This window comes from Pleurodeles waltl, chromosome 10, assembly GCF_031143425.1.
Source record: "Pleurodeles waltl isolate 20211129_DDA chromosome 10, aPleWal1.hap1.20221129, whole genome shotgun sequence".
NCBI classification, from domain to species: domain Eukaryota; kingdom Metazoa; phylum Chordata; class Amphibia; order Caudata; family Salamandridae; genus Pleurodeles; species Pleurodeles waltl.
In genome coordinates, this window is record NC_090449.1 from 608,570,556 (window position 1) to 608,594,595 (window position 24,040).

The following is a 24,040-nucleotide window of genomic DNA, read 5'->3' on the forward strand; positions in this document are numbered from 1 at the left end:
GCGCGGGTATTAGGTGCTTGTTTCTGAACCAGTGCATAAAAATGTTTTCAGAAGTGCACTTCACTGCTCTAGGCACTGGGGTTTGTCGGTGGCTCTTTGCAAGTATTTTCATTCATTCATTCAACCACTCACTCTTGGAGGTGAGAGCTAGGACTCTAAAACCTGCAGTCTGCCTGTTGATGCCGAGTCCAGTGCTGGTACCACTGTGTTGACTAGCAGGCGCATGCCCTTGAAGGAACTTCTTGAGTTTATGTGACCCTCCTCTCCCAAATGCTAGTGCATGAATTGTCTAGCAGCATCTTTCCAGCATTTCAGACAAGGGATTCCTGATCCCAAAACAACACATTCTGCCTTACTGTGATTAGCTACTATCAAAGTTCAGGGAATCGGCACTCATTTTTCAGGTCCAGACCTAATTTTAATAATTAGAATTTAACTCGGCACAAGAGACAGAAAGGACGAAAAAGTAGAAAGGAAGAGGAAGAGAGTAAACAGTGATAAAAGGCGAAAAAACAAATGACATACATGTTAACCCTTTAAAATATTTATGATGACTCAAACCTGTGAACAAACAGCATACAGATCTCTCCATTTACAATGACCACAAAAGAGGTCAACAGGCATTGAGAAACCTTTTGGAGATAAGAACACACTTGAACTGCAATATTGAATATGTAATCTACATGATCACTTGTTAATATTTCTACTCTTCGACTTTCGCAGCTTTTCTGTTAGCCAGCAACTCTGATGGTGGGGTGGTGAAAGTGGCATTCTATTCTACTTAGCGTGGGAGATATAAATTTGGATGCTAAATGGCAATATTTTCATTTTTTGCTGCAGATGGAGGAAGAAGGTAAATTAAAGTGCTTTAGTTATATGCGAGGCCACTAGAATTATGTGGCAGAGAGCAGCAAATTATGTGGCAGGGACGACCAATTTATGTGGCAACAAAAGTCCAGTTGTGCATTTACAACGCCAATAGCTCTAACTCTCGCAAATGCGAGACCTATTGAATTGCAAATGCTTGTTTAGGTGCAGTGTACTCACAGAAGTACTTCACAACCAGTTCCTGACTTACTGATTCTACATGAAGGATACTAGTAACAAGTGATAAAACAGAAAAATTATTATTCACCAACACTGACCTTATTGTACTGTACGCAACGTTTCAGTAGCTCAGTGGCAATGTCATATTTTGCTGACTTGATGTAGATGTCAGATAACAAAAGCCAGCTCTTCTCCAGGACCTCGGCATCCATCAAGGACCAACTCACTTTGGAGAGCCGCTTCAGTTGATTTCTGGCCCGCGGAGTCTGCTTCAGGAGCATGCAGCACTGCGCTATTGCCAAAATAGCATCAACGTTTTCTTTCTAGTAAAACATATTGAAATAGGAATAAAGCAAATAAGAATCAACAGGACAGGTATCAACAAGGTTCACAGATCATCAGCTGATCGTTGCCTGCTGAAACCCCTGGTTATATTAAATAGGCTTGTTGTTAATCACCGTCTGAAATTAAAGATAGTTGTTGAGTATGCAAGCAATACTGAAGCCCTTTGTGTGACAAGAGTTGTGTGCTTGTTGACTAATCATTAGTTGTTTAAGGGATTCAGAAACACAAATATTTAGAACGACAGCCACCACAAGAGCAATGTATTTGCACACAACCCACAAGACCTTAGGAATGCAAGTAACATAACAAAAGATAACACCAGCACCAAGATAATTGTTACTTATCTTCCATAATGATCTAACTGGTGGGTATCCTAGCTGCAGATTCCTCAACTGCCAACATCCCCCCTCAGTCCATTCCCCCCCTCCCCGGGGGAGGTGCCAGACTGGGCCTGGAAACTCTAACCATAATCCTATGTGCCAAAAGGTGTTACTTTGTGGCTCCAGTCAACTTTGGATGTGAAATCATACAACCATATAAGATGTTGCCCTACTCACTGACATGTAGGTATGTATCTATTGAGATTTATATAATGCATACATAGCTAGGAAGCAACACAGCCCTGTACATTACTCTGGGGAACAGAGACAAACTACAAGACTGTGTACTTCAAGTGGCTATTACATTTTTTAGGCATCGGGGATTAAGTGATTTGCCGAAAAATGACATAATGTTGCTCGAAGTGCAGAAACACGGATTCAAACCGAGATCGCCCAGTTCCAAATTCGCCAGCTCTAGCTTCTAGGACACATATCCTCCCTAACATCAGTTCATTGATCCACACTCTCAGAGGCGGAGATGAGATTGACAGAAGGAGCCCCTTCGTGGCAAGCGCCTAGCAGATTATTGCATTGGACAATCCGTTGGCAAATCATTCTCTGTGGGCCATGTCCATCTTGGTATCAGCAAAGCCAAGAATCAACTGATCAAAAACACAGTGGTCTCCAATCTATCAATAAAGAAGCTCAGAGCCTGACGAGGGCCCAATGCACAAAGCCTTTCCTCATCAGTAACATGACATTGCAGGGGGGCAGAAAACTGGAAAGGTAGAGGACTGCAAGACATGAACTGCTGAAACTACCTTTAGCAAAAACTAGACTCTTGTTCGAGCCACCAGCTTGTCCGAGAAGAATCAGGAACATGGATGATGAACAGAAAGAGCCTGCAGCTTGCTATCATGGTGAGCAGAGCTAACAGTAAAATGGATGACTATCTTCAATATAAGATGCCTCTAAGCAGTGGCGGTTGGTGACAAATTACATTGGAGGGGCTCAAAACACACACAAAAAAAACAAACATAACATGCACACCAATTTAAATATTTAAAAAATCACTTACCTTACTTGAGGCTCTGCAGCACATCCTCCGAGCACAAAGCCTACAGCAAACTCCCTTATAATATCAAGATGCTGCTTTGATGCTGTTAAGCAGCTTGCAAAAAGCATCTTGATTGGCTGGAGCTGGCCGGCTCCACGCTCCAAAAGGCACTGTCTGCCTGTGCCTGCTCTCCAACCTGGCTGTCCAAGACAGCCGGGTAGGAGAGGTTTGAATTGTGCATGTCATTTTGCCGTAGCAAGGTAGCCGGCTAAACAAACATGTGAAATTCGAACTTAAGTGGCCACTCCTCACTGCTGCCAATCATAGGCAGTGGTGACGCACAGGCCTCACCCTGATATCGCACCATTTGCTGGCAGAATGCATCAAAAATAAAATGGTAATAAAATCATTTTATTTTTATGTTTTATGCACAGCAATGTGGGGGGATGCTCCTCCGCTCCCACGGAGGAACTCCACTGGCTCTAAGAAAATCTGGGGCAGACGCTTCATAATCAGGGTCACAACAGATGATCTGAACAAGGAAGGATGATATGATAAAGAAAGAAAAGCTAACAAAGCCCACATTTAGCCTTTGAGCATAGCAAAAGCAAATAATTGCCAGACCAAGGAAAGTAAATACCACAAAATATCAGACAACTGTGTCTTCTGTGGGTTTACTTTTGCTCCGGCACACCATGTCACCAACATGAACAGCCGTAGGAATATACATTTTTGGAGAACAATGACAAACTGCTAGGATGAAGTCTACAACTTCCATGGGCTGGTCAGAGGCATTTAAATTGTCTCATTAAATTTCCCATCATAATGGGGGACGCTCCGTAAAATTAAAAAACGTAATTTTCCCTCTGCTTATGAAAGGTCTTTCCTAAATGGAAGAGTAGGACAAACAGTGCAGAACAGATCCAAACACCAAACACTCTGGTACCAGCCCATCACAATCAGGATTGCTTGTGTACCAACCTGCCTCAACTTTGTCATGAGGAATTAAGAGGAAACGACAAGAGCAGGTTGCAGCCCGCATGCACGCATAATGAATTCCCTGCGAGCCCCAACCAGTATAAATGGTAGAGTGCAGAACAGCAGGCAGTGCACGCTTTCCTAAGTGGCATTTAGGTCCAGCTGGGGCATGTTCAGAGATCTTGCCAGATGATTTAGGAACAGCATAACACTGTACGTCTCAGGCCAGTGTCATAATTTCAGCACTTGTAAAAATACCCCCCTGCTCTGCTTGTTGACATTCCACATTGAGGTTGTGTTGTTCATGAGGATCTGAACCGGCCAACCACGAGGACTAGTGAATCACCCACAACTTGAGCAGATTGAAGTGGCACCACTGTTATGAAAAAGACCAGAGGTTTTTAATCTTTATAGCCTCCAGAGGACACCTAAACCAAAGGAAAAGCCATTGATCATAATGTGACAACTTCTGGCAGTAGAAAACATGGTTTACCATAAGTCACATGGTTCTAATTCAGCCATAACTGCAGATCCTGTCCCATCACAAAATACAGGCACTTCCTTTGTGATCGTAAGATACCTAATATGTGCTGCAATCCAATCCTCTGATTCCAAAGCCAATCGGCATTGAGCAGGGGAGAGCACCTTGAACTTTTGCTTGAGGAGGAAAATGTATAGAATACAAAGATCCAAGTGGGCCGAAGGCCCCATGTTTTTGAGAACCAAAAAACAGCAGTTCTTTTTCCACACTAGGGGCCAGCTCTATGGCCCACTTTCTCAAGAGAGACAGCACTTCTTTGTGAAAAATAATAGCATGATTGGCTGACATGACAGAAGACACAGGTGATATTTGGGGTGAAGTCTCCTGCAAGAGAAGGGTATAACCATTTTTCAATATTTCAGTGGCCTAATGGTGGGATGTAATGTCCACCAGCATTTGCAAAATGAGACCTACTCCCCCCAAAATGTGCTTGCACAAAGGCCTGGCCTTCTCTATAAGGAGTATGGAGCCCCTGAGAGGCTATCAGTTTTGCCAGGACCTTACTACAAAACTCAGTAGAATGCATTTAGCTACGTCGGCAGTCGTGATGGATGCACCCATAGGCCTCGTCATGGAATTGGTCATGTCCATACCAGAATGAATTATGTCCTTCACAGCATCTTCACCATATTTACCAGTTGAACAAAGAGGTCCCAGCTATGATCAGGGGCCCATCATCCGTTGCACCTGCTACGAAAGTGCATTTGAGCTGTGCCCCACCAAGCACATTATAGTTCAGGAATGCAAGGAGAGATTCAGGGATAAATAATAACGCTTCTTTTTGATTTTATCAATGTGATTTTACTCCAGATTGGGAGGTGGGGCTAAAAGGTTGTAATTTTGCATAGTAGTAAATGCCTTCTCCAGTACACTCTCGGATAAAGGGTGAGCACAAATATATTTCAGAACCTTCAGTGCTGGTCAATGGTGCATGACCTCCTGGTGACTGACCATAGGAACAAAGGAAGAAGCATCACAGGCAGCAAGAACTAAGTCCAACCAAGCATCATTAAAAAACAGCTGTGCCCTGAGGAGAAAGAGGAAAGATGAAGACTTTCTGTCAGTATTTTAGACTTTGTCTTGGTCACGATATGTGAAGATTTCAGGACTTCAGCCCCATTACGGATCACTTACTAAAAAAGAAAGAACCACCTTGGATGGAGGATCAGCACAACAGTTTATCTATCTCAATAGAGGTATCCACCCACAGGCGGTCTGCAATACAACATAAAGGCCATTATTAGTGTTCTATGTAGGGAGGCAATTGTTTGTATCACTGACATCCTCATCATCATCAGTGTGAGGAACTATAGAGGGAATCTAGACGGTATCAGAGCTAAAAATCTTATCCATCCTTGCAAACTATTGAAAGCATAGAAGAGGTTCACAAAGGAGCATCCTAAGAGACTGGACTTTCTGCCTTGATTTAAACAAGATATTCAGTACCTTAAAGAAAGGAGAATTCTAATTTAGTGCATTGCCTTTGGCCTAGAGCACGGACCTGAAAAAAGCATCCGTACCAGAACACTGAGTGAGCCCTTTAATAAAGCAGCATAGGGTGCCTTTGAGGTGGGTTGGATCTGAGGCGACTCTGATTAGAGGTAACCGGCTTTGAGGCTGCAGCAGCTGAAAAAGCTCAGTCAAAGGAGTCAAAGGCTCTGTGGGTTCATAAGGAGGGCCAGAGGAAGACAGGAATGAGAGAAGGTATGAAGCATAGCCAAAGTAAAAGACATCATCAGCTTAGGATCAGCCAACAACACTGGAAATTCTTAGCACAATTTCTCTAGGACAGGATTTGGAAACACCACCACTCGCACTGAGACAACTCCTTAAAGCATACACAACATTGAAGGGGGCGGCAATTTGAGTTTTTAGTGCTTCTTGTGCTTTTTGGGGCAGGGTTTCTCCTTGGAGTACTCCTTCCTTGATTACTTGCTTGTGGAAGACAATCTGGAGTGAAAACAGTCCAAACAAGTGTGGTGCCGCAGTATAAAAAGTATAGCTTCCCTCTCCTTGAATGCTTTGAAGTGTATAATGACTGCTTCTCTAAAATGCCAGTCTTGCTTGGAGCCTAATGATCAAAGACAGAATCGAACGGTATCTGAGATCAATATCTGTTTTGATAGGAAGAGCAGCATTTGTAGCCTGAGATCTCAGAGAGCGTCATGGCCCTTAGGAATTCTACCAAAACCTTTAGACATTTAAAATTTTGTGCAAACCAAGGAGCTTTGGAACTGTGTCAAACTGCACAGAAAAAGATACTGAATTTAGTGTATAGGATAGTACCTTATGTGGCTTTATGATATCCCTTCCAAACGAGACCCAGATTAATGGCCAATGCCAGATGACACCACCTGTTGGTGCTGAACAGCTATTGCAAGAGTTTCCAAATTGAATCTGGCACCGAAGAGTGGGGGAGGCCTATGGAGGGGGAGTTTGCAAGTGAGGACCAGAAATATCCATCAGAATAAACTGCACTCATTTTAATGATCCATTAAAAGATAAATGGCTTTGACCTCAATGATACTGTATGTGACTTTGTGGTTACACACAGATCTCTCTAGTAGATCCACTGACCTTCGTCCTTCCAACTTATGTTAGCAGTTGAACAAGCCTTGCTGATTACTTCAAGACTTTTACAACAGAAAAATTAGAGTACCATTCAGATAATTTAAACCAAGCACTAGCTATATCTGATGCACGTCAATGTCCCAAAATCTGAGATGCAAAGCGAGGAAGAGATGCATCAGCCTATGGTGCCTTGTCATCAATGAAAACATCACAAAGGTAAACTGTTCACATTATGGGGTTTTTAACCAGTCCTGTTTTCACTGCACAGCCATGTAGGGTCATAATAAAGGGACAATTAAACTTGATGCCCCAACATAATTGGCTTTGATGGCTGAAATAACTTCGGTTGAACTTCACCTTCATGACATGGGACTAACTGACAGATAAGTAACACCATCTATATTGAGAGTCACTTCAATGAGTGAAACATGGGAAAGCCATTGGCTTCCTACAAATAAATTAAAACTTCCTTAGCAGCTTTTTCACTGACAGACTGTGCCGAGCTCCCCAGCTGCAGTCTACTCTCAGTCCTTCAAACGTTTTTAATGACGTAGAAACGTTTGCTGACTACGACTTTGCAGATTATGTGGGTTACCTATGGCAAAATGCTGGTGTTGCGTACTGGGGGTGACTCCTGCTGTCAACTATGGTATATCAAAGGAAGGGCAAACCATACGAAAATTATGACAGTGTCATACTTGAGGTAATTTTTGACATGTGGGTCACCCATGGTATGAGGCGGCATCAATGGCTAAATTCTGGGACTGGCATATTGTACATCATTCTTGGCTTAAAGGGACACCCACGGAATATGCATAGGACAAATTACATGATGCTGACAAGGGGGGAAAAAGGGGTATGCCAAATTTTGAAAAAATTCAGTCAACTCGTGTTCAGCACTGGCTTAATTGGCACGCAATGGAAACACGGGAATGTTTCATGAATGCCCTCTGACTTTGTAGCAAGTTTATGTAAACATGGTAGTTGAAAATGCACTATTAGACCCTATTTTAAAAAAACTTTTCTCAGGAAGGGGGATGGGTGGAACTCACAAAACTCTTGCTCACTGGAGCGTGAGACAAGTATTAGAACCTACCACTTTCAAAGATCACCGGCCGCTAATGGTAGTGACTGCCCCTACCTCAGCTGTGGCTGTCTCTGTAAAAGAGGTCAGAGCCGACTCCAGAAGAGCTTTGTCCTTGGTGGCCATCATGCAGTAGGTGTGGAGTATTTTAAGTTGTTCCTGTCCTTGTGTGGTGCGGGGGTGGAACTCTTTCAGTAACTTCTCGGCTGTTCGCAGGCCCAGTTTCAGAGAATCCCTCCGTTCTGGCGAGTCCCTGTTAAAACAATTTAAATGTATTCAGTTATTCAGTTATCATATTGTTTTTTATAGTATCTCCCCATCAAGTCAGTTATTTGAGACCATGAAAAAGAAGGGGAACAGAATGACAAGGGGGTGGGCGGAGAGTTAACGTGAGGAAAGGCCATAGCAGAAAGATGGGAGAGCAGGAGTAATGTTCAAAGCGAATGGGATGGTGTGTTAAAGTAATGAACGTTTTGTACATGAAATGTGATACTGCTGTAACTGCCACTTCATAAGGCAGGTATTACTATTTACATTTCAATAGTACTCATTTATCAACCTCAGAAGGATGGAAAGCTGAGTCATGTAAGTTGTGTTTCAACTCTGTGTCCTGCAGCTGTCACAAACACCTGCCGACCTTTAATACACTGAGATATATGGAGGGGAAAATAATTAACAGCATGGCTCAAAACAGGCAATAAACGACACACCATCTTGTACCAGGTTCTGAATAAAAGAGATTTGCATGTAAGCCTTATTGCCATAGACATTCCTCAGCAAAATCCACAGGTTCTAGTCCACAGGTGCAAGTGTGATGGAAAGGTGCATTTGCATGTTTTTAAAAAAAGTCTTCACCTTAAAAATATGTTTGTAAATCAAAGATTTTCCGTCCCTACGGTCCTAATAATAATTGGATGTTTGGGGGCTTTGCACACTTACTCCAGCCCTATTTGTATTTATGGGCCTATTTGCGAATGCCCTGTCACAAGAAATGTTAATGCAGCACTCACAGGGTTAACAGGAGCTGTTGAGGATCCTATCACCCATTGAGCCCACATTTAATTGGGGTCCCGGGTTGGACCCTGAGATTTCCTAGAGAAATGAGGAATTGCAGGGGAACCTGTATATCTGGGTTTGAGCAGTGGCGTAACTCAAAATGAAGACCCCGCCCCTGTAGAATGTGTAGAAGGGGACTTGAGTCCCCCATATGTCACAGATATTTCTTGGCTTTCAGCTGAAATGCTGCCCTAATGGGATTGGGGCCCCGTAAACGACTGCCCGCCCGGCACCTCAAAGGCTGACAAGACCTGCGTTACGGCCCTGGCCCAACGTAGCTGTATTTTCCCCAGTGTTTCAATCAGAGTTTTCAGCTATTTTCAGTAGCTAAAAAAACAACGGCAAGTATTACAGGTTTGGGGTGTAATTCGCTGGTAACTCTGCTACCGGTCCTTTCAAGAACTGGTGAACACCTATAATGAGGCATCGGGTGTGTATGCAGAAAATTTAATTGCGAACACCCATTGCTAATATTTGTGAATACTTATGAAGTTATGGATTGGTGAGTGTGCAATACTTTCCCAAAGGTCACCCACACCCCCTTATCCAAGGAAACCCGTGTTCCCATTTCAACACTAAATTTAGATATGTGGAAAGTCCACCATAGTTGTAGATTGCCAGTGTCACACATTTAATCTGTGGTCCTACATGTTCGGAAGACTCATCATCTGAGTCGAGATCTGCTATATGCTCCAGCAGATGCTATCTGTGTGCACCTAGGAGTGCAAAAAATATGTTGAATCGGGCTCGCAAAAAATTACACACAAGTAAAACTCAAAATAATCAAATATGGGGTGTGTGGCTTGTGCACCAACCACGATGGCGGCAATTCCGTCAGCTCCATTGCAACGCACAGCAACTCCTAATATTTTAAGCCATGTACTTACCCAGTTTTGGACCCTCAATGGCCTCATTTTATCTTGGATATGTGCCTGCTCTTGACAATTCCTTCAGTTTTGTAGCAAACAACCGCATTTTGATAAACGTATTTTCTTTGGCTCTTCACTCAAGCTGGCACTATTTTGTGCGAGGCATGGCTTGTTTTAAAAATATATATATTTGTTTACTTCTGATATGATGATGCCTCTCAGGTACTTTTTGCCCTTTGTCCTCATCTTTATGAACGACTTTCCTTTGCCTCATTGTGTGCTCTCAATTATGCTATGAACCCTGTTCAACACCAGTGGCCGCATTTTCGATGCACCTAGCCGCAGGTAATAATTCAAGTAAATCATTAGCAAGCTGTTAATTGTAACTGTTGCTTTCATATTGAAGGATACTGATCTGCAAAGAAAAGTCCTAGGAGTTACATGGAGAGGTAGGTGTATTGGGTCGGAGCTTTTTACAACAGGGACTGTCCAGATACCTCTTTCTGACACAGCACCTTCACAGGAGTAGGTACAGGCGTTTGTTGTTATAGCATGCCTGGTCTGTTTGTGGGAGGGTGGTTACCTTGAGCTGTTGCTGATTGTCAGGTGGGTGGTTCACAGTAATGGATTGCTGTTCTTACTATTTAAATAAATATATGGCAAATACTTTTTGCTCTCACATTGAACTTTTGTTCTGCTCGCTTACCCTAATGAATGCGTAGAACGAAATCCCTCCAGAGGTCTCACAAATATCTTCAGGTAAAAATGGCTAGCGATCCTCTTGTCACTGCTAAGCTATTTCATCTGTTGCAGAATCTAAACGAGCCAAGAATGACCCTCCCTTGCATCTTGCATTCTCCAGTAATCCAATTTTAGATACTATTCTTGCTTAAATGAGAAGTTTGCAACCTTTTATGAGTGCCACTAATGACAAATTACAGTAGATTGAAGATTGATTATTATGAAGGGTAGAATGGTTGAAATGGAACAACACATTGGTTCTGTTCAAGATATGGCTGTGAAAATTCCTCTACTTGAACAAGAGATTTTAGGTTTAAGATCTATTTTATTATTAGAAGTATATTTAAAAAAAACAGCAATCAACCCATCTACATCCAGTGGCTTGAGGGAAAAATTGTAAACAACTTCAACAAGTGACGGAGAAAAAGTTAAACCAAGGGGTAAAAAGAGGAAGGGAACAGGTCTCAGATGGATGCACAGTGACGACCAGTGAAAAGGGTAAGACATCAAGAATATTCTAAGAGGGGAAAGGAAAAAAGGAATGGGGAGGGGGTTAAAGCCAGGCTTGGTCCCTGTCATTGTGGGTCAGGCAAAGGATTTGCAAGTACGTTGGGCACATAAATTCTCGAAATTCGTTCAAGTAATAGGGGATACAAGGCCCCCATGTCTTATCGAATAAAGGTAGTGAGTGCATCACAACCGCCATCACATTTCCAACTCTAGTAGATTCCATAGTTTGTGGAGCCAGTCTGTAAAAGTTGGGATCAATTCCAAGCCCCATCGACAGAGAGACAGCTGCTTAGCAGCTCTTAGCACCAGGGTAATGGCAGGCCCTTTATTTGATTTTAGAGGATATGTTAGAGGGTTCGGGAGCTGGGGAATCGGGGCATGTCTGTGTCATATATTCCATCTATTGTGGCTAATACTTCCTGCCAAAAATAACTTATTTTCGGACACTGCCATAGGATATGAGTAAAAGTGCACATGCGTCGACATCGGAGCCAACATGCGTTGTCCCCACCCACTTTCCAATGTGCAGTCCTTGATGATGTGTAGTACCAGTAGTGGGCTATCCTGAGGAGCATTTTCTTTACTAGATTTGCTGCACACGGAGGTGCAGGCACAATGAAGTACGTCACGCCTCTCTATGCAGTAAAAATATGTTTGCATGCCATCTCCCACCTATGTTGTGCAGGTGTTTTTGGTAACGTCTGTGGTGTAATAAGGAAGGTGTATGTCAGAGAGAAGAAGTTTATCACAAGAGCGGATGATGAGCCACTTCTCAAATGGAGTGACAGGCCTACTTGCGTGGGGACGAATCGAGGGCTGGGACACTCAGTAACAAATGGTTATGTACTGCCAGTGGGCCGCTGATTGGAGACTGTAAGCTGACCGAAGCTGGGAGAAATCCATAAAACTGTCAGCGTCAAAAAGTTTGCCTACCCTTTTATAGTTAGCCTCTTGCCACATACTGTATGAAGGGCCAGACAATGCTGGAGGATTGATGTCTGGGGGAAGATGGGAGTAGACAGATCCTTCTGTATATGAACCTTGTCCCACAGCCCCATAGTGGCATGTAGGAATGGGGAAATGTACACTTCGGGCAGTGTGTGTGCCTTTGGAAGCCACAGACCATTTGGTCAACGAAGCAACAATGGTTTTCAGTGCTAGGGCTGGACCACTCCGCCATGTAACGCATTTGTGCAGCTTGATAATAGCTCACTAGGTGGGGAACCTCAGTCCCCCACTGCTTGGGGTAAATAAGCCTGAGTCTTCGCCATCCTCGCTTTCTTCCTGTCCCAGAGGAACTCCCTTATAAGACTCTGCACTCTATCAGGCATCTGCGGGGGAGTTAGAAGCAGCAAAGTCTACACGACATACAACACTTTTGGTAGAAGCATCACATTGACCGCTACCAAGCGGCCCTCCCAAGAGAGGCCATACCATTTAGACAAGACTGAGCACACAATTGATAGGAGTGCAGCATATGTTGTCATGGAAGCAGGAGTGGGATATGCAGGCCCAGGTATTTCACCCCCTGCGTGATCCAGGTGAACAGGAAACCAGCCTCCAGGAAGGCTCTGTCTGCTTAAGGGATGGTGAGGTTCAATATAGATGATTTTTGAAGGTTGGTATTAAATCCCGAAACTCCCCCAAAGTTCGCCAGGTCCCTCATAACCTCTGCCAGAGAAGTAAGGGATTTGACAAAAGGAGAACATCATCTACGTAAAGTGCGATTTTGTGTGACCTGCCCCTGGTGGTAATGGCAGAAATCTGTGGATGATCACGTATCTGTTCAGCGAAGGGCTCCATATACAGGGCAAACAGCAGGGGTGGCAGGGGGCAGCTCTGCCGTGCGTCCCAAGTGATATTAAAGGGCTAAGACAAGAGCCCATTATTTCTTACCATCGCCATGGAGGATGCATAGCTACATTGGATCCACCTGTAAAACCGCGGGCCCAAACCACAACATGCCAACAGCGTATGAAGGTATGGCCAGTGGACCTGGTTGAATGCCTTCTCCGCGTCATTAGACAGGAGAAGGGCAGGCATGCAGGAGCGTTGTGTCTTGTCCAGAAGGTGGCAGAGGTATTTGGTATTATCGCTACAACTTCTCTCGGGTAGAAACCCAGTCTGATCAGGGTCCACCAGCCCCTGCATATATGCAGCTAGTCTCTTTGCCAGGATACCCTTTAGAGATCTTTGCATCTACATTTAATAATGAAAAGGGGTGGTACGAGGGGCAGCACTTGGGGCCTTTCCCCAGTTTAGGGATAACCGCAATCATTGCCATTTGTATCGTGGGAGTTAGGTAGCCAGTAGTGCTAAAACTAGCCTTGCCAGTATGGGGGCTAGGAACGTTCTAAATGCTTTATAGAACTCCATGCTGTACTCATCATGACCAGGTGCAGTCTGGAGGCATTGTATTGCAATAGGGACTTTGTTGGGGGTTATGCTCCTGTCTAAACTGGTGATATTTGCTTGGGGGACGCAAGGTATCAAATCAAATAAAATCAAAAACATTTATAAAGCGCGCTACTCACCCGTGAGGGTCTCAAGGCGCTAGGGGGAGGGGGGCTACTGCTGCTCGAAGAGCCAGGTCTTGAGTTGCCTCCGGAATGCAAGGTGGTCCTGGGTGGTCCTGAGGTGTGTGGGGAGGGAATTCCATGTCTTGGCCGCCAGGTAGGAGAAGGATTTCCCACCTGCAGTGGTGCGGCGGATGCGAGGGACGGCGGCGAGTGCGAGGTTGGTGGAGCGAAGTTGACGGGTGGGCGTGTAGAAACTGAGGCGATGGTTGAGGTATTCAGGTCCCTTGTTGTGGAGGGCTTTGTGTGCGTGGGTGAGGAGCCGGAAGGTGATCCTTTTGTTGACGGGAAGCCAGTGCAGGTGTCTCAGGTGGGCGGAGATGTGGCTGTTGCGGGGTATGTCGAGGACGAGGCGGGCGGAGGCGTTTTGTACACGCTGCAGACGTTTCTGGAGTTTAGCGGTGGTTCCTGCGTATAGGGTGTTACCGTAGTCCAGGCGGCTCGTGACGATGGCGTGGGTCACAGTCTTTCTGGTGTTGGCGGGGATCCAACGGAAGATCTTTCGGAGCATACGGAGAGTGAGGAAGCAGGAAGATGATACGGCGTTGACTTGTTTGGTCATGGTGAGAAGTGGGTCCAGGATGAATCCGAGGTTGCGTGCGTGGTCTGAGTGGGTTGGTGCGGTGCCAAGGGCCGTGGGCCACCAGAAGTCGTCCCAGGCGGACGGGGTGTTTCCGAGGATGAGGACTTCCGTTTTGTCTGAGTTCAGTTTCAGACGGCTGAGTTTCATCCATTCTGCGACGTCTTTCATTCCATCTTGCAGGTTAGTCTTGGCGCTGGTGGGGTCCTTGGTGAGGGAAAGCATCAGCTGAGTGTCGTCGGCGTAAGAGGTGATGTTGTGTTTGCGTACGATGTCGGCGAGGGGGCTCATGTAGACATTGAAGAGAGTCGGGCTGAGCGAGGAGCCTTGTGGGACGCCGCAGATGATCTCGGTGGGATCTGAGCGGAACGGTGGGAGGTAGACTCTTTGGGAGCGGTTGGAGAGGAAGGAGGTGATCCAGTCCAGGGCCTGTCCTTGGATACCGGTGGAATGGAGGAGGGGGGGAGGAGGGGTCAGCTGGGGGCAGGAGGGGGGTGACGAATGGGAGCAGGCGGGGAGGGGCCGAGCAGGAGGTGGCGGCGGGAAAGCGGAGGGTGGGGGGGTCAGGTAGAGGGGAGGGGAGAAAAGATAGGGGAGGGGGGATTACAGAGGAGGAGGGGAGTCAGGAAGAACAGAGGAGGAGAAGAGAGAAGAGTCAAGAGAGAAGAGAGGTAGGGAGATCAAGTCCAAGAACTTCTCAATACTGTCGGCATCGAGATCGTCCGCAGAGTACAGGCTAGTGTAGAAAGATTCAAACTCTAGAGTGATCCATTTCTCTTGATGAGTCAGGGTTTGCCATCATCAGCTCTTCTACTCTTTAGTGAACAGCCTAGGAGCGAAGATGGTGAGCCAGAAGGAGCCATGCCCGGTTCCCTCTTGCATAATATTTTTGCTTTACTCGTAACCGGGCATATTCTTCCCTGTCCATATCTATGGCTCTCAATTGCATGCGGCCTGCATTGAGTTGCCACCAGACTGCCAGTGAACCAGTGCTTTTATGTGTAGCTTCGAGGTCCCTGACCATAGTCTCTAGCTGCATTCATTTATTACATCTGTTAATGCCTGCTGCTATGGCAATAAACTGATCCCTTACTACTGCCTTTACGGTATCCCCCAGTAGCATGGTTGATGTAGTCAGTGTGTCATTTGCAGCCAGGAAAGGCTCTTTAGTGGCTTTAACTTCTGTGAGCGTACTTTCATAGGGGAGGAGCTCAGCATGAAGGTGCCAGTTCATGGGCATGAAGTAGGCCTCAGTGGTGTAAACCGTAGAGCAACGGGTGAATGGTCTGACAGGGCAGCTACCCCTATGTCTGTTGTGGATGTTGCTTTAGTGATGCGCGGGTACGTGAGAAAAAAGTATATGCCGGTGTACATTTGGTGTACTGTGGAGAAAAAGGTGCGATCTTGCGCCTTCAGATGGGTCTGTCATCAGATATCCATAAATCCCACCTCAGTCAACCAATGCCTAAAGGCTTGGAACAATGCCCCAGTCTGACCAGGTCTCTGGATAGATCTAACTGTGAATCAATAACAATGTTAAAGTCCCCACCTACAATAATATCCATGTCTAGATAGGTGACAATTCACTCCAACGACTCTCTGAGGAAGATTTCCTGGTGATCATTAGGACAGTAAATGTTGACCAACATGAACCTATGCCCCTTAATGTCAATTCGCAGTGAAAGGAGTCTGGCAGGTATCTCAGTATTTGTTCGTGGTACTCTTCCCGGAAAGTGTTTAGACAAAAGTACCACCACCCGGGCCTCTTCCGAGGTCCTGATGAGAGATATTGGCAGTCAAACCACCGGGAACGCAGCCACTTCCAATCGGCTTTGACAAATGTGACATTTGGCCTCTCTGATAAGGAAGAGGAGGGCCAACTGTTTCACAGGGGCATCAAAGCCTCAAACATTAATGCTAATTATACTAACCATTGACCTTGTGATAGAGAGGGACCAGTGAGTGCCACCGGGACCTGTGAGTAAGCAAGAGATCCGGGGTAAAGTAGCTAAAGTTTTATGACTGCAAAAGAAATAAGCACGTGAAAGTCATAATAGGGGGAGTGAAGGGGATAAACAAATAACAGAAAGAAAGCAGTTCCCCACCTGGAAAAACACACAATCAAACTCTGCAGTGCCAAGTGGGTCGAGGTCTCACCATGTACATCACAGAATATCAGCAGAAGCTTGGCTGCAGAGAATACAATATACAGCGGGAGGCACTGCTCCCCAGGACCTAAGGACATCAGCAAAAGAAGGTTGGAATTCTCCACATTGAGGTGCTCATGTTGTGGGTAAGCTGCTGTAAGGTAACTCTAAATTGCTGACACATCAGTGGTCAGCTGTCCACTTCAGAGGCACTGTCATTGCACTGTAGCTGGCATATCAACACAGCTCGTTCTCTGTGACTTTCACTCTCCAAGGGCGTGTATAATTTGCTTTTCTTTATGCGAGCTAAGTGGCAAGGGTCTGCAAGAGGGGAAGCAAGACCCTGTGATGTTCACTGGGCCGGGGAATCCACAGAGAGTGACAGCATATTCATCAGCAACTGGGGCTCTTCCAGTGAGCAAATGCTCTGAGCCTCATTGTTCCATACAAACTGGAGACAGAAGCGGTGCCCCCATTGTATCTGACCCCCTTCTCGTGGAGGTAGTCCGTTAGAGGTCAAAGGAACACTGCAGTGTCATCAGTGAAAGGTCCTGATACAACCTTAACTTGAAAACGTCAAAGACTATGGCAGTATTGTCACATAATGCACACAGTATGACCTCTTTTTGTCTATAGCAGTATAGATATGTAAGAATGCCATGTGCCTGGCCCGGGGAGAGGGTGGGCGGCCTGCCCTGTGAATGCAGTCAATGAAGATCTCCTGATCCATAACATCTGGGGCCACATGATGGAAGAGACGGACAGCAAAGGCCTCCAGATTCCTCTGTATCATCTGCAGAGAAACCCTGTAGCATCATTATGTGCTTTCTAGAATTTACTGATCGTCAGTCATGAAAGCAGCTGAAGCCAAGTGATGACTCGTCTGGTCTGGCCATGATATCTTCATAGCTCAAGACATTTCCACGGCCATTAATGCGAGACATAAGGAATTTCTCACCCTGAGGCCCCACATGAAACATCTGAACATATGTTCCTTCCGAATATTTCATCACATGTAAAGGACACTGTTGCCCAGAAACTTTAATCTATTGTGTACTTATGTTCTTACCTAATAAGGCATTCTATCTTTTCTTTTTTAATTTACTTGTCTCTGTCTCAGCAGTCGGTCTTGTTATGGCGTTGACATGTTCCATGCTCATCTTTCCTTACAGTATACCCAGATCTAGATGTTTTCCAGTGACATGTTATCTTTTCTGTTCCACTGTGTTCTCTTTTTTACTCTTCCTTTTTTCTTCACCCTTGTTTTCTTTGAGTGTGTGATTGTGGTTCTTGGACATCAGGTTAGGCAGCAAAAGGTACTTTCTCACTTATCTAAACAATGTACAAGTTACTTACCTTCAGTAATGATATATGTGGAAGAGACATAGGGGGTCATTCTGACCCCGGCGGTCTAAGACCGCCGGGGCCAGGGTCGGCGGGAGCACCGCCGACAGGCCGGCGGTGCCCCGCAGGGCATTCTGACCGCGGCGCTTCGGCTGCGGTCAGAAGAGGCAAACCGGCGGTCTCCCGCCGGTTTACCGCTGCCCTTTGAATCCGCCATGGCGGCGCAGCTTGCCGCACCGCCATGGGGGATTCTGACACCCCCTACCGCCATCCTGTTCCTGGCGGTCCGCCCGCCAGGAACAGGATGGCGGTAGGGGGTGCCGCGGGGCCCCCGTAAGAGGGCCCCGCAAAGTATTTCAGTGTCTGCTAAGCAGACACTGAAATACGCGACGGGTGCAAACTGCACCCGTCGCACCCCTGCAACTCCGCCGGCTCAATTCTGAGCCGGCGTCCTCGTTGCAGGGGCATTTCCTCTGGGCCGGCGGGCGCTCTTTTGGAGAGCGCCCGCCGGCCCAGAGGAAATGTCTAAATGGCCGCCGCGGTCTTTTGACCGCGGTGCGGTCATTCAGCGGCGGTAGCTTGGCGGGCGGCTCCCGCCGCCCGCCAACATTAAAATCAGGCCCATAGTCTAGTTACATATTCCTTACCTTAGACTGGATCCAGAGATTTTTCTTCGAGCTATACCCTTGCGCGTCGTTAGGTGGTGTCTGTCAACTCTGCGGGCATTGTAGTCATGGTGATGATGTCTGGATTGATAAATAGACGCAGCCTCAGTGCAGTGACGTCAGTTTCTTTTCATGACTTTCCACGCCAAAGCGCAGAGCGGCGAAGAACACTGAAATTGGTGCACCAGAGCTAAGGCCCTGAATGGGGAACCCCTGTCCCTAAAAATCAGTTTGCAAGTGGGGAGGGTGGGTGGAGCTGTAAGGGATCTGCAAATAGAATATGTCTCTACCAGATATATCGTTACCGAAGGTAAGTAACTTGTATGTCTAATAGAGACTTCTAGTTGCAGATTCCTTACCTTAGAATGGATACCCAAGCAATGCCATCCTCAGAGGTGGGCTGCGAACCAAGATCATACTAGAAAGTCCTGCAGGACCAAACGGCCAAAGTAGCCATCCCTACAGACCTGACTGCCCAGGCAGTAATGTTTTGTAAACGTGAGGAGGGATGCCCACGCTGCTGCCTGGACAGGAACTCCACGTGATAACGCTGTGGCAGCAGCAGTTGCTCTGGTGGAATGAGCGCGCAAGCCCTCTGGGGGTTGCTTCTTTGCCAAAGCTGGCACATCTTGATGCAAAGAAGGACACATCACGAGATGGTATGTTTTTGCACCACCTTCCCTTTTTTCACACCCACATATCCAACAAAGAGTTGATCGTCCACCCAGAAATCTTTAGTACAATGGAGATAAAATGCCAATGCTCTTTTTGGATCCAGATGGTGGAGTCTCTCCTCCTCACTGGAAGCATGTGGAGGTGCGTAAAAAGTAGGCAAAGTAATGGACTGGCCTACATGAAGGTGTAACGACTTTGGGAAGGAATTAAGCCTTAGTGTGTAACACCACTTTGTCAGGGTGCACAGACAAAAATGGGGGCATAGAGGATAGAGACTGAAGCTCACTTACTCTGCGAGCAGAAATTATGGCAACAAGAAAAACTGTTTTGAAAGTAAGGAGCTGTAAGTGACAATTGTGCATAGGCTCAAAGGGGCACACTTTGAGTAAGTAAGGACAAGATTGAGGTCCCACTGAGGTATGATAAAGGGAGTGGAAAGAAACAAACTGGTGAGACCCTTAAGGAATCTACTAACAATAGGAGATCTAAAGAGTGAAGGCTGATCAGGCAACCTAAGAAAGACTGAGATAGCCGATAAACAGCCTTTAAGGGTGCCCAAAGCAGAGCTCTGCTGGGCCAAAGAAAGAATGAACAAAAGAACCTCAGAGAGAGGAGCAGAGAAGGGATTAACAGATTTCTTGGTAAACCATGCCACAAATTTATGTCAACAACAGGTGCATACCATTTGGTGGAGGAACGCCTGGCTTCCAAGATTACATCATAGACTTCGGGTGGAAGGCCAAAAGCCGTCAACTGCCACCGCTCAATCTCACGCATGAAGGCGGAGACTGGACAGGTTCGGGTGGAGAACCGTCCCCTGTTGCTTTGGCACAAGATCCTCCCGAAGGGGCATTCTGAGTTGAAGATCGGTGGCCATGCCAGTAGCTCTGGATACCATACTCTCAGTGCCCAATCTGGAGCCACCAAGATTACTTGGGCCCGGTGGTTCTTGATCTTCTTGAGAACTCTGGGCAGAAGTGGTATAGTCAGAAAGGCGGAAAGCAGGTGGGAGGTCTACTCGAGACGAAAAGCGTCGCCAAGCAAGTGCCGTCTTGGAAACTCAAACTTGCAAGCCAGCTGTCATTGTGCGTTCTCTGCAGAGGCAAACAGATCTAACCAAATCTCTCCCCATTGTTGAAATGGACCTTGCGCCACCTCCGTATGGAGACACCATTCTTGATTGGCTATGCATCGAAGCTTGAGTTCATCTGCTGTTGCGTTCAGAGAGCATGGCAGATGTTGAACCACCAGGGTGATGTCCTGATATGCCAACCATGTCGAGAGGCGCAGCGCCTCCTGACAAAGGGTCCAGAACCCTACTCCGTCCTGTTTGTTGCAGTACCAGACGGCGGTAGTGTTGCCTTGCACCACTTTCCCTTTTAGAAAGGTGAGAAATGCTTTCAACACAAGCCTGACCGCCCGGAGCTCCAAAAGAATCCGAACTCCACCGGAGACCAGAGGCCTCTGATCTCCACCTCTCCCATGTGGCCGCCCCATCCCAGAAGTGACGCGTCCGTCACTATGGATAGATCTGGTTGGTGAATGGAGAGGATCTGCCGTTGACCCATGCGGATTCGAAAGCCACCACTACAGGTCTTTTGCAGTCCCCTCCGAGATCTGGACTGTGTAGGAGAGATTTCCCTGATGCTGCACCCACTGGAACTTCACCTCCCACTGCAGAGCCCGCATATGCCATCTAGCATTTGTCACCAGCAGGGTGCAGGAGGCCATGAGGCTCAGCAGCCTTAGAGTCATTCTCATCGAAACCCAAGATAGAGGCTGAAAGATTGGCATCATAGCCTGAATATCCTGGACTCGCTTTTCGGGAGGATATGCCTGAAACTTCACTTTTTCCAGAACAGCTCCGACAAAAGGGAGCGTCGGATAGGGAGTCAGGTATGAGTTCAGCACGTTTATAGTGAACCCCAACGTGTGCAGGATGTTCGCCATAGTTTGAAGGTGGGAAACAACATTCTGGGGCGAGTCCACCTTCAAACAGCCGGTCATCAAGTTAGGGGAAGACTGAAACCCCCAACCTGCGCAGATGAGCTGCAACCACCACCATCACTTTTGTGAACACTGAGGGGCGATGGTAAGGCCAAAGGGGAGCATGGTAAATTGAAAGTGCTGTGACTTACCACAAATCGTAGATAACATCTGTGGGAAGGCTGGATGTGAATATGGATATGGAAATAAGCATCCTACGCTACCATCCAGTCTCCTGGGTCCAAGGCAGACAGGATCTGAGCCAGGGTGAATATTCTTGAGGAAGAGATTGAGGACCCGAAGGTCTAGGATAGGACGTTAGCCCTTGTCTTTTTTGGGCACCAGAAAGTAGTGGGAAGAGCAACCACAACCTATTGCTGGCCTCTCTATGGCTCCTTTGGCCAAGAGACCCGCAACTTCCTGGCGGAGAAGTGCCAAATGATCCTCCAGTGGAGGCATAACTGATGGGGCAATCTCGACGATCAGGAAAACCCACCTGTCCATAGTGATGGATTCCCAGTGGGGCGTGTGATGGCGAATCCTGCCGCCAACTGGACCGGAGTGAGAGGATGGACTAGGAGGGTTTGGGGGCTGCAGCAGGGGCAGGGGTGGACTGGGAAGACCTCTGGTTCCCTGTCCCACGATCAGGTGGGATTCCGCATCCCTGGATGGCACGGAGGCTGGGAAAGGAACGTGACAGGGAGCCCATTCTGTGGCCACGAAAGGAGAACTGTTGGAGACAAGGTGCAGTCGAAAGGCCGAGGGACCGAGCAGTAGCATGGGAGACCTTGAACCTCTCAAGCGCTGAGTCCGCCTTGTCTCCAAAGAGACGGAATCCATCAACGAACATGTCCATAAGGGTCTGTTGGACATCCCCTGAGAAACCAGATGTTCGTAATCAGGCATGGCGCCTCAAGGCCACCGTCATCGCAACTGATCAACCCAGAGAGTAAGTCTTGTCCAGCCCACATCGGATAGTGAACTTTGTCGCGTCTCTCCCATCGGTTACAGCTTGGGAGACAATAGCCCAGACCTCCTCCGGTATCTACGGCAAAACAAGCACAACCACATCCCACAGAGAGTGAGTATAATGGCCCAAAAGGCTTGCAGTGTTCATTCACAAAATCGCTAGACTGGAGGAAGAAAACATATTCTTCCCAAATTGGTCCAGTCTTTTTATTCCCTATCTGGAGGTGCAGAAGGGAATGCACCAGAGGATGAGGATGCCTGGATAACAAGGCTCTCAGGCGCAGGGTGTTGGGACAGGAATTTACGGTCGTTCGGGGTGGGCCGATGGCGGCATGCAATTGTCCTGTTCACAGGAGCCCCTGTGTTGGGTCTGGACCAAGTACCCAAAAGGACACTGGTGAGGGCTTCATTGAATGGATGAAGAAGCTCAGAGGTGGAAGCCCATGGTTGAAGCACCTCCATCAGGATATTAGGCCTGAACAGTAGGCAGCTCAAGGCAGAGGACCTCAGCCGCCCACTGGCCACCATGGAATAAGTAGCTTCCTCTGCAACCACCACGGTAGGAGGAGACAGCATGCCAGCATCTAGAGAGGTATCCAGACCACTGGCCTCGCCCACCTTCTGTGCCCAGTCCATGTTAGGATCATCCTGGTATTCATAAGGGTCCAGGGACCCCTACAATCCTTCCCAGTAATCATACCCATAAGAATAAGGGTCCGAATCCAACCTGAGGTGAATAGGCCTCATCGAAGAGGGAAGTGGCGGCGGCCGACGCCGTTCCGACTCCAAGTCGTCGGGGATTAGGATTGGGTCGACGTCGATGGTGGGCACCACAGACGTCGGGAGCGTCGACAGTGGAACCAGCACCGGGGAAAGTCTTGATGGTACGACTGGCGGCGGTACAGATCCAGGAGCAGATCCGGAGGGGAATTCAGTAGTCAGAGCTGGAGCCGCCGGCGCAAAACCCAAAGGCCCTCCAACCGAACCCCTTGAGTCCGAAGGCACCTTAGTGGGGTAGGACTGCCAATAAATGAGGCGTGTGGCCTCATAGAATTCATTTAATTGAGCAGGGGTTGCTCTGGCTCCCAGAAACTTGAGGAGGCACGGAGTGGACCCAAAAGCAGGCTCCGAGGACAAAGGCCTAGAGCGTCAATGCTCCTTCTGCATCGCATCAGCTGAGTGGCGGAGTGAAGTCGAAGGATGAGGAGATTTCTTTGACTTCTTCTTCTTCTTACCTTGACCCGAAGACTTAGAGGATGAGTGGTGGTGGCTCCGCAAACGGTCTTGAGACCTTCTTCTTGAGTGAGACTGGGACCGATGCTGAGTCGAGCTCTGGGCCGCCATAAGCTTAAGGGAATGCTTCCTCAAGGCCTTTGGGTGCATGGCACGGCACTCGGAGCATGACTTCTGGTCGTGTTCATGCTCCAGGCACCACAAATAGACCTGATGCGGGTCCGTCACCGACATCATGCGGTGACAGTCCTCGCAAGGTTTGAAGCCGGTCTTCGAGGATATCTCAACGCACCAAAACTTCATCAAAAATCCGACAAAAAGGTAGAAGCAGTTAAAAAATTACTAGGGCAGCTCTCTCTGGATCAGCGAGTGGCACAGAAAGAAAAGAACTGACATCACTGCACTGGGGCGGCGTCTATGTACCACTCCCAACGTCATCACAGCAACTACGATGCCAACGACGCCCGCGGAGTCGACCAACACCACCTAACGACGTGCAAGGGTATTGCTCGAAGAAAAATCTCCGGATCCAGTCTGACCCCTGAGGGAAATTCTAAGGTAAGGAATTTGCAACTAGAAGTCTCTATCAGATTCAACAATTACTTTTATAGAAGAAACATAGGCCCTCATTCTGACCTTGGCGGGCGGCGGAGGCCGCCCGCCAAAGTCCCGCCGTCAGGTTACCGTTCCGCGGTCGAAAGACCGCGGCGGTAATTCTGACTTTCCCGCTGGGCTGGCGGGCGGTC

The 24,040-nt window shown here is 47.3% G+C and overlaps 1 protein-coding gene across 2 annotated transcripts in view; it reads right to left on the reverse strand.

Annotated features, from left to right (window-relative positions):
• The window catches only part of TTC21A (tetratricopeptide repeat domain 21A), a 391,729-nt gene that overhangs the window by 63,840 nt on the left and 303,849 nt on the right, over positions 1 to 24,040 (reverse strand). For both annotated transcript variants that reach the window (XM_069211078.1, XM_069211079.1), the window contains 2 exons: positions 8,001 to 8,196; positions 1,146 to 1,370 (listed from right to left, as the gene is read on the reverse strand). In XM_069211078.1, the coding sequence (XP_069067179.1) occupies positions 1,146 to 1,370; positions 8,001 to 8,196 (421 nt within the window). The remainder of the gene's footprint in view (positions 1 to 1,145; positions 1,371 to 8,000; positions 8,197 to 24,040) is intronic.